A 12,130-nucleotide genomic window follows, 5' to 3' on the forward strand; every position below is an offset into this window, starting at 1 on the left:
TCTCTCTGGATATGAATAGCATTTTCTATCATGAGTCCTTTGGAATTGTCTTAGATCATTGTATTGCTGCGAAGAGCTAAGTCATTCATAGTTGATTATTACACAATGTTGCTGTTACTGTATACAATGTTCTGGTTCTGTTCATTTCACTATGCATCAGTTCATATAAGTCTTTCCAGGTTTTTCAGAAATCCACTTGCTCATCGTTTTTTATGGCACCATAGTATTCCATCACATTCATATGCCACAACTTGTTCAGCCATTCTCCGATTGATGGGCATCCTTTCAATTTCCAGTTCTTTGCCATGTCCATGTGGATCTTTTTCCCTTTAAATCCTGTTTCTGACACATACTGCTGATGTGATCTTGGGACAAGTCATTTAACCTCTTATTGTTCTAGGCAACACTCTAACTCTTTAAGCTGAAGAGAAATTCATGACCTCGAAGAGGAGCTTCCCCTTCCAGGAAGGAGTTCCCTGTACCAATGAAAGCATAGGTCCTGTCCCTATCCCTCTTCTAATGACTCCTCATGGTGTAGAGATGACCTTGGCTTTTCAAAGGCTGTGCCATCAGTGAAAGCTCTGGCAGGTCCTTCCAAGCTGGAAAGGCTTTGAGTATGTATGTTTTACTTATCTAGAAACCAGCCTAATTAAGTTCATGGAAGTTTATCCCCTAGTGCCTGTGCGGGTTAAGTCCTGCATAACTCCAATCAACAATGATCTCTTCACTTTCTTGCCATCTATGATCTTTATGATTATGCGCATTATATATAATATGATGCACCAAAAGTAGAATATCATGTTATATTACGTTATTATATTACATTATACTATTTGTTAGATCCACCAAAAAGTCCTGCTTGAATGCTTCATTGTGGTATAGAAGTGATGCTGAGTTCTTGAAGGTGACCCCAGTGGAGTGTAAGATCTAATAGGTACTATCAGGCTACAAGGACTTTGAGTACAGGCTTGATGATGGACCATCATATAAATACTGACTTAGCTAAGTTTGGAGAGGCTTTTCATTGGGTTAGCTCGGGCTGATAAATATTCAGCCCCAGCAACTCTTAAAGGCTATCTACGAGGTTGTTAAGGGCTTGTGATCTGTGTCAGTGGAAGTCTTGAAGCAAATGTGGACCTGGGTGGGTGTGAACAAACCTAGAGGAAGGAGCATGATACGGGGATATATACAGTGATATACAGGGTCAGGATAAATGGAGGGGAAAACATTAATGATATCCTGGTCGGAATCTGCTATAAACCTCCACCAGGCCAGGAGGAAGACATGGGTAGGGAATGCCTAACATAGAACCCAAAACTGGTACAGAGGCAAGATTTGAGAAATTCAGTGATGTAAACATCTGCTAGAGGATTTTTGTTTGTTTTTGCAAAAAAAAAAAATGAAAACAGAACATCTGATAAACCTCTGATTTTCCCTGCTGATCACTTTATCTTTCAGAAGGTAGAGGAAGCATCAAGGGGAGCTGCCATTTTGGATCTGATTCTAATTTGGTAGACCTAGTTGAAGTGGAGATTACAGGAACATTGAGGGGAAGTGATGATGCCTTCTTGGCATTCATGGTAGAGAGGACAAATTTCAAAGTCAGAGAATATATAGGCAAAAATTTGGGGCCCAGGACCTACCTATTACCAAAGGGGAGGTCAGCTAAAGAGGGCTAAAAAAACTCTCATGAACAAAATTCTGATGATATAGTCACAAATAGTTCCATTAAGGAAGCAAAGGCAAAGGGACCTAATTGATGTGGCTATCTAGGAAGCTCATTGACAAGCTCAGGTTTTAAAAAACTAAGCATAGGAAGTAGAATTGAGGGCAGTTAATTGGGGATGAATGCAAAAATTGTATCAGTATTAGGAAGGCTAAACCCAAGAATGAACTGAGGCTTGTGCTAAGTGCCAAGGACAAACAAAAATGGCATTTTTGCCAGTGTTGGGAGTAAAGGGAGGAACAAGGGGAAAAGAGGCTCCTGGCTTGGAGTAGATAGGACAATAATAATGGAAGACCAAAGATAGCTTTTCAACTCTTCTCTTGCTTCTTTTTCCTGCACCAAGAAAAATAATTTTAAGACTGGGAAGGGTAGAACAAAATTGGTAAAATTAGCAAGTTGAGAAGGTGGATGATCCTTATGTAGAGTTTTGGAATATAGGTAAGCGATACTATTACCCTTGTTTTTCAGAGGAGGATTCCAAGGCCCAGAGAAGTTGTGGCTTGCCCAAGGCCACGCAGATAGTTATTAGTAGAGGCTGTAGAGACTCTTAGATTAGTCCCTTTTTAATGAACCCATTAAGTTCACTTTGTATTGCACCCAAGAGAAGCAAAGAGATGACAAAAGAGTACCTACCTATCCAGAGCTGGGGTTGACTTAAACTGATTACAACTTATGATACTGAAAGAGGTGATTGCCAAGCCATTGTTAGTGATCTTTGAGAAATCCTGGAGAACAAGAGGAGTATTCTGAGACTGGCAATTGCCAGAGGTCTTGGATCTGGGACTGGTTAAACAGTTTGGTCCAGAGAGTATTGGTTAGTATATCAGCATTAGCCAGGAGTGGATTGTCTGGTAGGATTCCAATAGGCACTGTTCAAAACTCTTGTCATTGACCTGGTCGAAGTCAGTAATGACATGCTTATCAACTTTGCAGATGACCCAAAGCTGGAAGGGATTGATTGTTTGATAATACCCTGAAGGGTGGAATTGGGAACCAAAAGGACATTTCACTGATTAGAATATTGGGCTGAATTTAAGGAGATGAAATTTAAAGGTTGGGAATGTAAAGGATTGAGCTGGGGTTAAAAAAAATCAACTACAAAAGTACAGGATAAAGGAACCCCAGCTAGGGAATAGTTCTTGAGAAAAAGACTTGGGTGTTTTAATGGGTTGCAAGCTCTATATGAGTCAGCAAAGTAACATGGCAGCCAAAAAGCTAATTTGTTTTCAGTCTGTATTAATGGAATTATAGTGAAGTATAATTTCCCGAAGGAGAGAAATGCTAGTCCTGTTTTACTCTGCCCAGGTCAGATCACATACAGATTATTATGCTTGGGTCTGGGTGCCATATTTTAAGAGAAGGTGAAGCACAATCAGGGATAATGAGCTGGATGGTGAGTTGACTAACCACACCACGAGAGAAGTAATTGAAGGAATTGTGGTATCATAGAAAAAGCACCGGCTTTGGAACCAGAAGCCCTGGGTTTGAAATCTGGATCTCTTATTTAATAGTTGGGTAACTTTGGACAAGTCACTTAGACTCTGTGTGTCTGTTTTCTCATCTAGAAAATAAGGAGTTTGGAGTAGATGATTTCTAAGGCCCTTTTCAGCATTAAAATCCTATGATTATTCTGATCTTACTTGAGGATGTTTAAACCCAAGGGAATGGAGACTTAGGGGAAATATGATAGCCGTCTACAAATATCTGAAGGGTTGTCATGTGGAAGAAGGATTAGTCTTGTTTTCCTTGGCCCCAGAAGTAGAACAAGAGGGTTGATGTAACAAAGAGGCAGGTTTCAGCTCCATATAAGGAACTACTTCCTAAGAATCCAAGCTGTCCACGAATGCAATGGGCTGCAACATCACATAGGAAGTTTGTCATCATTGGAGGTAGGAATTGACCTCTGACCTACCTCCGAGCTCCCTTTCATCCCTAGAATCTACTGGAAGAAAAGGGCTAGGGAGGGAGTGTCAAGGAGAGGTAGGTTGTCAGTGAAAGTCACAATGTTCTATGTTTAAACTAGTGGTTCCCACCAGAGCACAAAGAGGAAGGATCTTTTAGATATATCTAAAAACTTCCATGCCATCTGGGAAGAAAATAGATGGTCCTTATGCACAGCTCTGCAATGTAGGTAAGGCAGATGCTCATTTTTCAGAGGGGAAACTGAGGCCCAGAGAAGCTGTGGTTTGCCCTAGACTACACAATTATTAATAGAGGCAATGTGAAGGCCTGTCTTTCTTGGACTAGTCTTCAAGCCCATTAAGTTCACTTTATATTGCACCACCCTGCTAATTGACGGTGCTTCAGCTCCTACCACCCACACCCCAAAAAGAGCCCCTTTGAAGAATTTGTACTTGAGGCTCCAGCGTTTGTTGGAGATACCTTTTACTCTCCATAATCATTCACTGCCTGGGATAACTAGTTCTCATTTTTCAGCTCACCAGGGATGGTATCCATATAGTATAAAGTGGGGCAGTGCCTGCTGTGTTTGAGGACTAGCAGACCTTTGTGGGGGTAAAGAGGGTGCCACAAGATGATCAATCGATTTGTGTCTGATGGAAATGCACTGCCCCCCCATCCCCCTTAGTCCTGGTGTCCTATGCTGGGTGAAGGAGAGGGACTGGTGTTCTATTCCTGATTTCCTTTCCTCATCTCTCAGGCTCTCTTGGGCCACTGTCAGCTAAGTAGGAAATTAGCCAAGATGAACAGAGATGAGCCTGAGTTAGCCAAGGAAAATATCTCACTGAGCCTCTCTTACTGAGCCCCAGATCCTAGAGGATCAGAATTTGTCATTGTTACCTTCCGATCATTTTCAAACAAGGGAACTTGTAGGCGCTGGGTAGTTCGGAAATGCTGCAGAGAGAACTAAAGGGTTTTTCCTTCATTATCATCATTATCAATAAGCATTCCTCGAGTTCTATGTTCTATGCAGAGTCCTGTGTTAGATGTTTGGGATATAAAGAGGGTCCATGCTCTCAGTTGGAGTCTAATGGAGAAACAGGACATACTTATGAGAACAAAAAGTAGCAAATATTGTTGGCAAATAAATAAAAGAGACTATAATGCTACCGGTTAGAGGAGGAAGAGACCTCTGAGTGATAGGTGGCCAGGGAAGACTTTGCAGAAGAAGCTGAGCCTTGAAGGATGAATAGACTTTGGCCAAATGGAGAAGAGTAGGGAGAGTACTCTAGGTGGAGAGAGTGGTATGAGCAAAGGAGTGAGAGAGACTGAATGAGGTGTTTGAGGAATGGTGAGCAGACTGCATTAGCCCCAGAGTGGGAGGTTCACGTTGAGGGATGGTAGGAGATCAAGTTGGAATGATGGGTTGAGCCAAAGCTATTGAAGGCCTTGAATGGCAAGCTCAGGAACCTGGTATTTATATTTTAGGAATCAAGGTGTATCAGAGCTGCAGCTTATATGGAGTGAACAGGTTTCTGCCCCCTACCCCCCAGCACTGGCAACCAGAGGGGCATGGGCTTCCTTCCCATGCTTCCCCACATAATCTGCCCCTGGAACTCCTTTTAGAGTCCTGTGGTGGCATAGCAAAACCACTCTCGGCCTCTACTCTGAAGCTCCTGTCGCTGCAGCAGCCCTCTTCTAGTGTCCCCTTCTTCCCAGCCTTCAAGGGTTCAACAGCCACCCTCCTTGGGTAATGACAGAATGATCCCCCTGAGGTGGGACTGTCCTGTGCACTGCTGCGCCACAATGTCCTCCATCCCAAGAGATCTTGCTCCAAGTACAGTTATGGCTTGTTATGGCTCTAGAAGCAATCAAAGGTTTTTGATCATAAGGGAATAGAAAGCAGTGTTTGATGAAGATTAATCCCACAGCACATTGTCTTTAAAGTCATGGCAAAAAGGATTTGTCCCTTGGTGACAGGTGACAGGTATCCCCTGGACTTGGGGGTAACCAAGTCATCAAGAAAAGCATTGAAAATTTTCTCTAAATTGAAACCCTGAAACATCAATAAATAGTACTAACAGCAGAGATTCTGGAGTCAGAAAGTCCAAGTTCCCCTCCGGACTCTCCCCTTACCTGTGTGACTTCACTCTTCCTCTAATCAGCTTCCTCCCCAGGACATGTAATGCAAAGATGGCTGAGGGGCACAGTGGGAAGAGCCTAGGACAGTTCTCACCAGACCATTGTTTGTGAGACCTGCCTTTGTGCGTCTGTAAAATGAGAGCGTTAGACTAGGTAGTCTCAGAGATTCCTTCGAGCTCTAGATCTATAAGCCTATGATCAAATGAGCCCTAAGGTCATTACCAGCTCTATTCCATGTGCCTATGATATATTTATGAGCACCTACTATGTGCTCAACCCTGTGTGAGGCATCATGGGAGATACTGATTGAAGTATCATCGTACACACGTGGTCCATGGAATCTTGGTGCTGGAAGAGACCATAGAAGCCAATCTAATCCAGAGGAGGAAACTCTGGCCTAGAAAAGTAACTCGCCCAAAGTCATGCAGTTAAGAGTCAGGATTTGAACCCAGGTCCTCCCACTCCGAGCCAGTACTTGCACACCAGGTTATCCTTGGCCTCAGAGATCTTATAATCCAGTTGGAAATAGGAGAGCAATGAAAGCTGGAGAGGAAAACGTGAAATTTAAGATAGAGCTAGAAAGAATGGAATGGATTTACATGAGTGACACAGGGCTGGGGAGAAGGGGAAAGACCTAGGTGGATTAATGAAGGAATTCTGGGTTAGAGATAAACCTGAGCCAAGGAAGGGGGAATAACCATATTTAAAAGGACAACCGTGGCTTCCTTTTTCAGACAAGACCAATGTATGAATTTATTCTGCTTAACCACACTAAATTATCCCAAGCAGGAAAAAGGGGATGTTTCATTTCTGGAGGGAGGGGTTTGAGCAGGGAGCAGGACGTAGTGATAGTGATGCTATAAAAAAAAAGTGTCAATGCTACATTTTTAAAATACACAGGAGACAGAGAAAAGCAGAGGCAAATTGCTAATACTGTATTCAATTTAATGTAGACTGAAAACCAAACAAGATCTATGTATAATGGAGAATTGTCACAGGCTGCCTATAAACACTTTGGCCAAATGTTAGCTTGGATTTTCTAACACAGGCGTCCTGAAAACCATATGGCTGTCTCCACTGCAAAGGTTTTATAACCCTCCCCAGATGCTCTAATTCTTTAAGTGGCCAAGAGCAAACAATGTGTCAGTTACTTGAATGAGCCAGTGCATCCCCTGCCCCTCTGCAGTTAGATGGTGTTTCCTAACGTTCCTCTCCCAGGGAGCCACCCCGAGGCCACAGAGCAGCACTGGAGAGGGCCCTGCCCAGGCTGCAGAGGCATCCAGTTACCAGTGTTCCTGGTGAATGGTTTCTTTAACTGGGGCTCCTGCTTGGCCTAGGAATGTTTAGTCTAGAGATTTTTTCAAGAATTATTTTTGTAGTATCAGGATTTCTCCTCCTGGGCTCTCACAATGGCTCTTGAACAGGGCAACAAGTCTCAGGGGTTGAAAGGGCTGTGGCCAGGAAGCAGAGGAAAAGCTGGGCTTCCATGCTTTGTACCAATCTTTTCAACTCTCTCCCCAGGATCCCAGAGTCCCTCACTGCAGTTTATCATCAGAACGCCTCTTTGTCAAGAAAAACCGATTCAGGCACAGATTTCCTTGAGTACCTCCTCTGTCCCTCCCTGCCCCTCGCCCCCCGACCATCTCCTCATCTCTCACCTCTTGCCATGGTGCCACAACCTCTGGCTGTCCAGATTTCCCTTAGCCCAGCTCTCCACTCTCGCCTGCCTTTCCTGACCCCGTATGAACCTATTCCTTCATTCCTTCCTGCCACCCCACATAAACCCATTGCTATCCTGTGTTCCCAGTCCTTCAGTTCCCTGTCTTCTTCTAGGCACAGAAGTACTTAACCTTTTTTTGTATCATGCATCCCTTTGGCAAGTTGATGAAACTTATGGACACCTTCTCAAAATAATGTGTTTTAAGTACATAAAATAAAATAGGGTTAGTCAATAGATGTTTATTAAGCACCTACTCTGTGCCAGGCACATAGTGCTAAGCGAGGGGTATACACATTCAAAAAAGACAGTCCCTGTCCTCAAAGTGCATATAATCTAATGGGGGGAAAACAATACAAGAAGAAGGAAAGGGAGTGGGAGGGGACCAGTGGGAGGGGACCACCTGAGGGTACTTTGGCACAGGCATGGGGAGATATTTTTGAAACTGAAGCCAAGCAGAGCAGCTACTAGCAAATGAAGTTTCCCATAATGAAAACCGATTATATCGAAGTATACCTATAAAAATTTTTTAAAATAACAAGTTCACAGACACCCGCCCCCATTAAGAACCCCTGTTTTCAGACTAGTTTCTGCACTAGTGTGATAACTATTAATAGGTTCATGTGTTACCCTTCAGGACAACATAGGTACATTTTTACAAAAGCTGTCAGGAAACAATGACCGTTCCGAAAGGAAATTTTGGGGCAGCTGGGTGGTGCGGTGAATACAGCACCATGCTTGGAGTCTGGAAGACCTGAGTTCAAATCTGGCCTCAGACATTTACTAGTTGTGTGACCCTGGACAAGTCACTTAACTCTGTCTCAGTTTCTTCATCTATAAAATGAACTGGAGTAGGAAATGGCAAACACTCCAGTATCTTTGCCAAGAAAACTCCAAATGGGGTCATGGAGAGTCAGACGTGACTGGAACACAACTAAACAATGGAAATTTTAGGCATCATAGAAGGCACTAGAGGGGCAGAAGATATCTGGGTCTTGTGCTCCTCCAATAGAGCCTGCCCCACCCATTTGTGTCAAGAGAGGCCCTGAGAGCCCCTTAGGGAGGTAGGAATGAGATCTTAGGTAGGATCTCATGTGACTTAGGTCATAGCATCAACCCTCCACCTCAGTAACAGTCTGGTAAATGAATGGTTGGTCATTCTAGGCAATGGCGTTTTTGATGCTGTGGTGGCTCAGTGGAGAGAGTACTGGGCCTAGAATCAGGAAGATCTGAGTTCAAATGTAGCCTCAGATATTTACTATCTAGATGAACCTGGGCAAGTCACTTAACCTCTACCTTGGTTTCCTCAACTATAAAATAGGAATACTAGTAGCAGCTGCCTCCCAGGGTTGTTGTGAGAAGCAAATGAGATAATGCATATAAAGTGTTTAGCGCAGGTTGTGACACATAGTAGGCGTTTAATGAATGATTGATTGTTCCCTCCCTTCCTCCTTCCCATGGTCTCCAAAGTGGGGATGTATAAGATGATCTATTGGGGTGAAGGAAAAAAATAGGAGAGCTTCTTTGTTTAAATGAGAAAGAGAATGAGAATGAATTTAAGCTTTACTAATATTTAACATATGGTTGATGATGGCACCCCTCGCTGAGTTGTCTGTCAGTCATGTCAATGGTAAGCTGGATATCCTGAGGGAAGAGTAAAAGGTCCATAACACAGTCAGGTTAATGGGTGTTCTCACTTAGTTCACTTTGAGCATGTGTTGATGTTTTGTCAGGTTCTCCCCATCCCCAGACCACTGGCCCAGCTCTAGCCCAGCCCCCTAGTTAGCACCATGGGAAGCAACACCTATGCAGGTGCTGTACCTCTACCTACACTTCCCCCTCCCCCGATGCAATAGCTATGAAGACCCAAAAGAGAAAGTTGTAGACAACAAAGTCCTTGGCTTTGTCCTTTGTCAGCAGTTCAAAATCAGAAATAGATATAATTTTGTCAGTGGAAACAACATTAACTCTTTGTAGCTTTGCTGCTGCATTGTAAGGACCATAGGACCTTGCCATCTGACTCGAGGCTTAAATTTTCTTGTGTCCCCTACTAAAATGGGAGATTTTTGAGAGCATGGGCTCCACTTCTCTGTTTGTATTCCCACCAATTTGATCCATTGCACATCACAAGGACTCAGAAAATGCTTTTTCTTTCATTCGTCCATTCGTTACAGTTTTCATATGCCCAGTTAAGTGGCTTTACAGCTTATGTGATCTCATTTTAATTACACTGACTCTCACAAGAAGGCCAAGTGGCTTAGAGAGATTCCTGAAAAGAAATGGGAAATTAAAGACAAATACCTTAGTGCTGGAATGGTTGACAGGCTGGGCATTTCTGTTCCTAGTGTGATCTCTTTGTGAGCCACATTTAACTAAATTACTTTGAAAATATTGTCATCTCTCTTTTTAATGTCTGTTTTGTGTATATTTTAGAATGTACATGATGTACTAGTCTAGCAATATGTATATGATTTATAGACATGAATTGAGAAAAAATAAAATGAAAATTAAGTGTAAAAAATAAATGTACCTATGTTCCTTACTGATGGCATGTCTGATCAAAAAGAAAGGAGTAGGGCTGTGTTCCAGTGGGAGCTGACCTTTGCCTCTTCCTCCTCTCTTGCAGCTGGTGAATCGGCACTTGTACTCAGGAAGTGCAGATCGGACAGTGAAGTGCTGGCTGGCAGACACTGGGGAGAGTGTGCGCACATTCAGGGCCCACAAGCACAGCGTGAGTGCCCTCAAGTACCACGCTGGCACCCGTAAGTGGCCCTTCTTCCCAGCTCTCTCCTCCTCTAAGCAGCGTAGGCTAGCCTCTTTCGTAGAAGGAGGTGATAAAACGCTTTGGAATCTGAGGCCGTTCCCTTTGTTAGACCTTAGAGCCCATGACCTGGCTGTCAGATGCCTCTCAGACCTTGGCAATCAAGCTACTCCAGGGGTGGGGAACCTGCGGCCTGGAGGCCACATGCGACCCTCTAGTTCCTCAACCTACACTTGAAGACTTAGAGGGTCACATGTGGCCTCCAAGCCGCAGGCTCCCCACCCCTGGCTGCTCTATCACTACTTTGTAATTAGAAGACAAAAGTGTACTTAATACAATGCATAGCTTCAAAATAATTACAGTTCTTTATAATAGCATGGTGGGAAGTGGAAAGAATATTCGGACTTTGAATTAGGAGTCAAATTCTGCCTCTGATAACTTAAGAGCTGTGGGAGTTTAGGCACACCACTTAACCCCTGTGGGCCTCAGTTTCTCCTGTAAAATGATGCAATAATACTTAGGCTGCCTACCTCACAGGGTAGTTGTGAAGAAACCATCCTAGTAAACCATAAAGTGCTATAAAATAGCTATTTTATATATTTCTATATTATTTTATATTTTATATAAATTTTATATTATATATAATATACAAACATTTTAAATTATTTTATATATTCATATCAATATATTATAACTAGCCAGTAATTTTTTACTTCCAATCATTCTGTTTCCAATTCTTAATCAATTACTCCTTGGGGGAGGAACATACTGGAAGGCTTTCTTGTTCACCACTAACCTCAGCCAAAAGTTGCAGCTCCCTCTGGGCAAGTGGTGAGAAGTTTCTATCATGTGTTCCCCTTCCCCCTTACTTCCTTAAAGGAGTTAGATGGCGACTTGGATAGACCTCTGGATCTGGAGTCGAGAAGACCTGAGTCCGAATCCAACTACGTGTGTGACCCTGGACAAGTCACTTAACCTCTGCCTGTTTCAGTTTCCTCACCTGTGGAATGGAGATAATAGCACCTCCCTCCCAGGGTTATTGTGAGGATTAAATGAGATGATTTGTAAAGCGCTTTGTAAAGCTTAAAGGCTGTACAAATGCTAGGTACAACTGTAATTATTAGTATTAAATGTTTAAAGATGAAAGTAACCTTGGGGGTCATCTAGTCCAGCCCTCTCATTTTACAGGTAAGAAAACAGGCCTCAAGAGGTGAAGTGATTTACCCAAGGTCACACAGGCAGTAAATGGCAGAACCAACATTTGAACCCAGAACCTCTGACTCCATCACCTTCTCCACTGTATTGTGCTGTCATCCCATCTTTACCATGACAGATCATAATTAGGATTTGTGCATGTTCTCAGCTCCCAAATTGAAAAGCACTAGGCAAGGGTAGAATTCTCAAGATTTAGGATCAGAGAAGGGAGAGTATCCTCGGGGCCCCCAAAGGAAACAAACATTTATTAAGCAGCAGTTACATGCCAGGCACAGTGCTAAGTGCTTTACAAATGTTAGCTCATTTGGACCTCACAACAACCGTGGGAAGTAGGCACTATGAACACATCCATTTTACAGATGAGGACACTGAGGCAGAGGGAGGTTAAGTGACTTATCCGGTTGCTCTCAAAGTCTGTACCTGAAGCTGGGTCTTCTGACTTTGAGGCTGACATGGTCCCCACCCACCAGAATTTTCCATACTTGCCTCTGATAACCTATCAAACCAACCACCTGTTTGCATGCGCATCACAGAAACACCACACGTCCCATATCTGCGATGGGGTCCTCAAGCCCACTTGAAATGTTTTTACTCTGCTGTTCCTTGGTCTCCCTCCTCTCCAAAGTCAGTCCTCCACCCCTACCACTCTCACTCCTCATCCCTGTTGTCC

General features: G+C 43.3%; 1 protein-coding gene across 1 annotated transcript in view; it reads left to right on the forward strand.

Moving 5' to 3' along the window:
* Positions 1-12,130, forward strand: part of WDR86 (WD repeat domain 86) — a 53,738-nt gene that overhangs the window by 32,972 nt on the left and 8,636 nt on the right. Inside the window, exon 4 of the mRNA XM_036760544.1 lies at positions 10,111-10,246. Coding sequence (XP_036616439.1) covers positions 10,111-10,246 — 136 coding nt within the window. The remainder of the gene's footprint in view (positions 1-10,110; positions 10,247-12,130) is intronic.

The sequence above is a fragment of the Trichosurus vulpecula genome, chromosome 5, assembly GCF_011100635.1.
Source record: "Trichosurus vulpecula isolate mTriVul1 chromosome 5, mTriVul1.pri, whole genome shotgun sequence".
NCBI lineage: Eukaryota > Metazoa > Chordata > Mammalia > Diprotodontia > Phalangeridae > Trichosurus > Trichosurus vulpecula.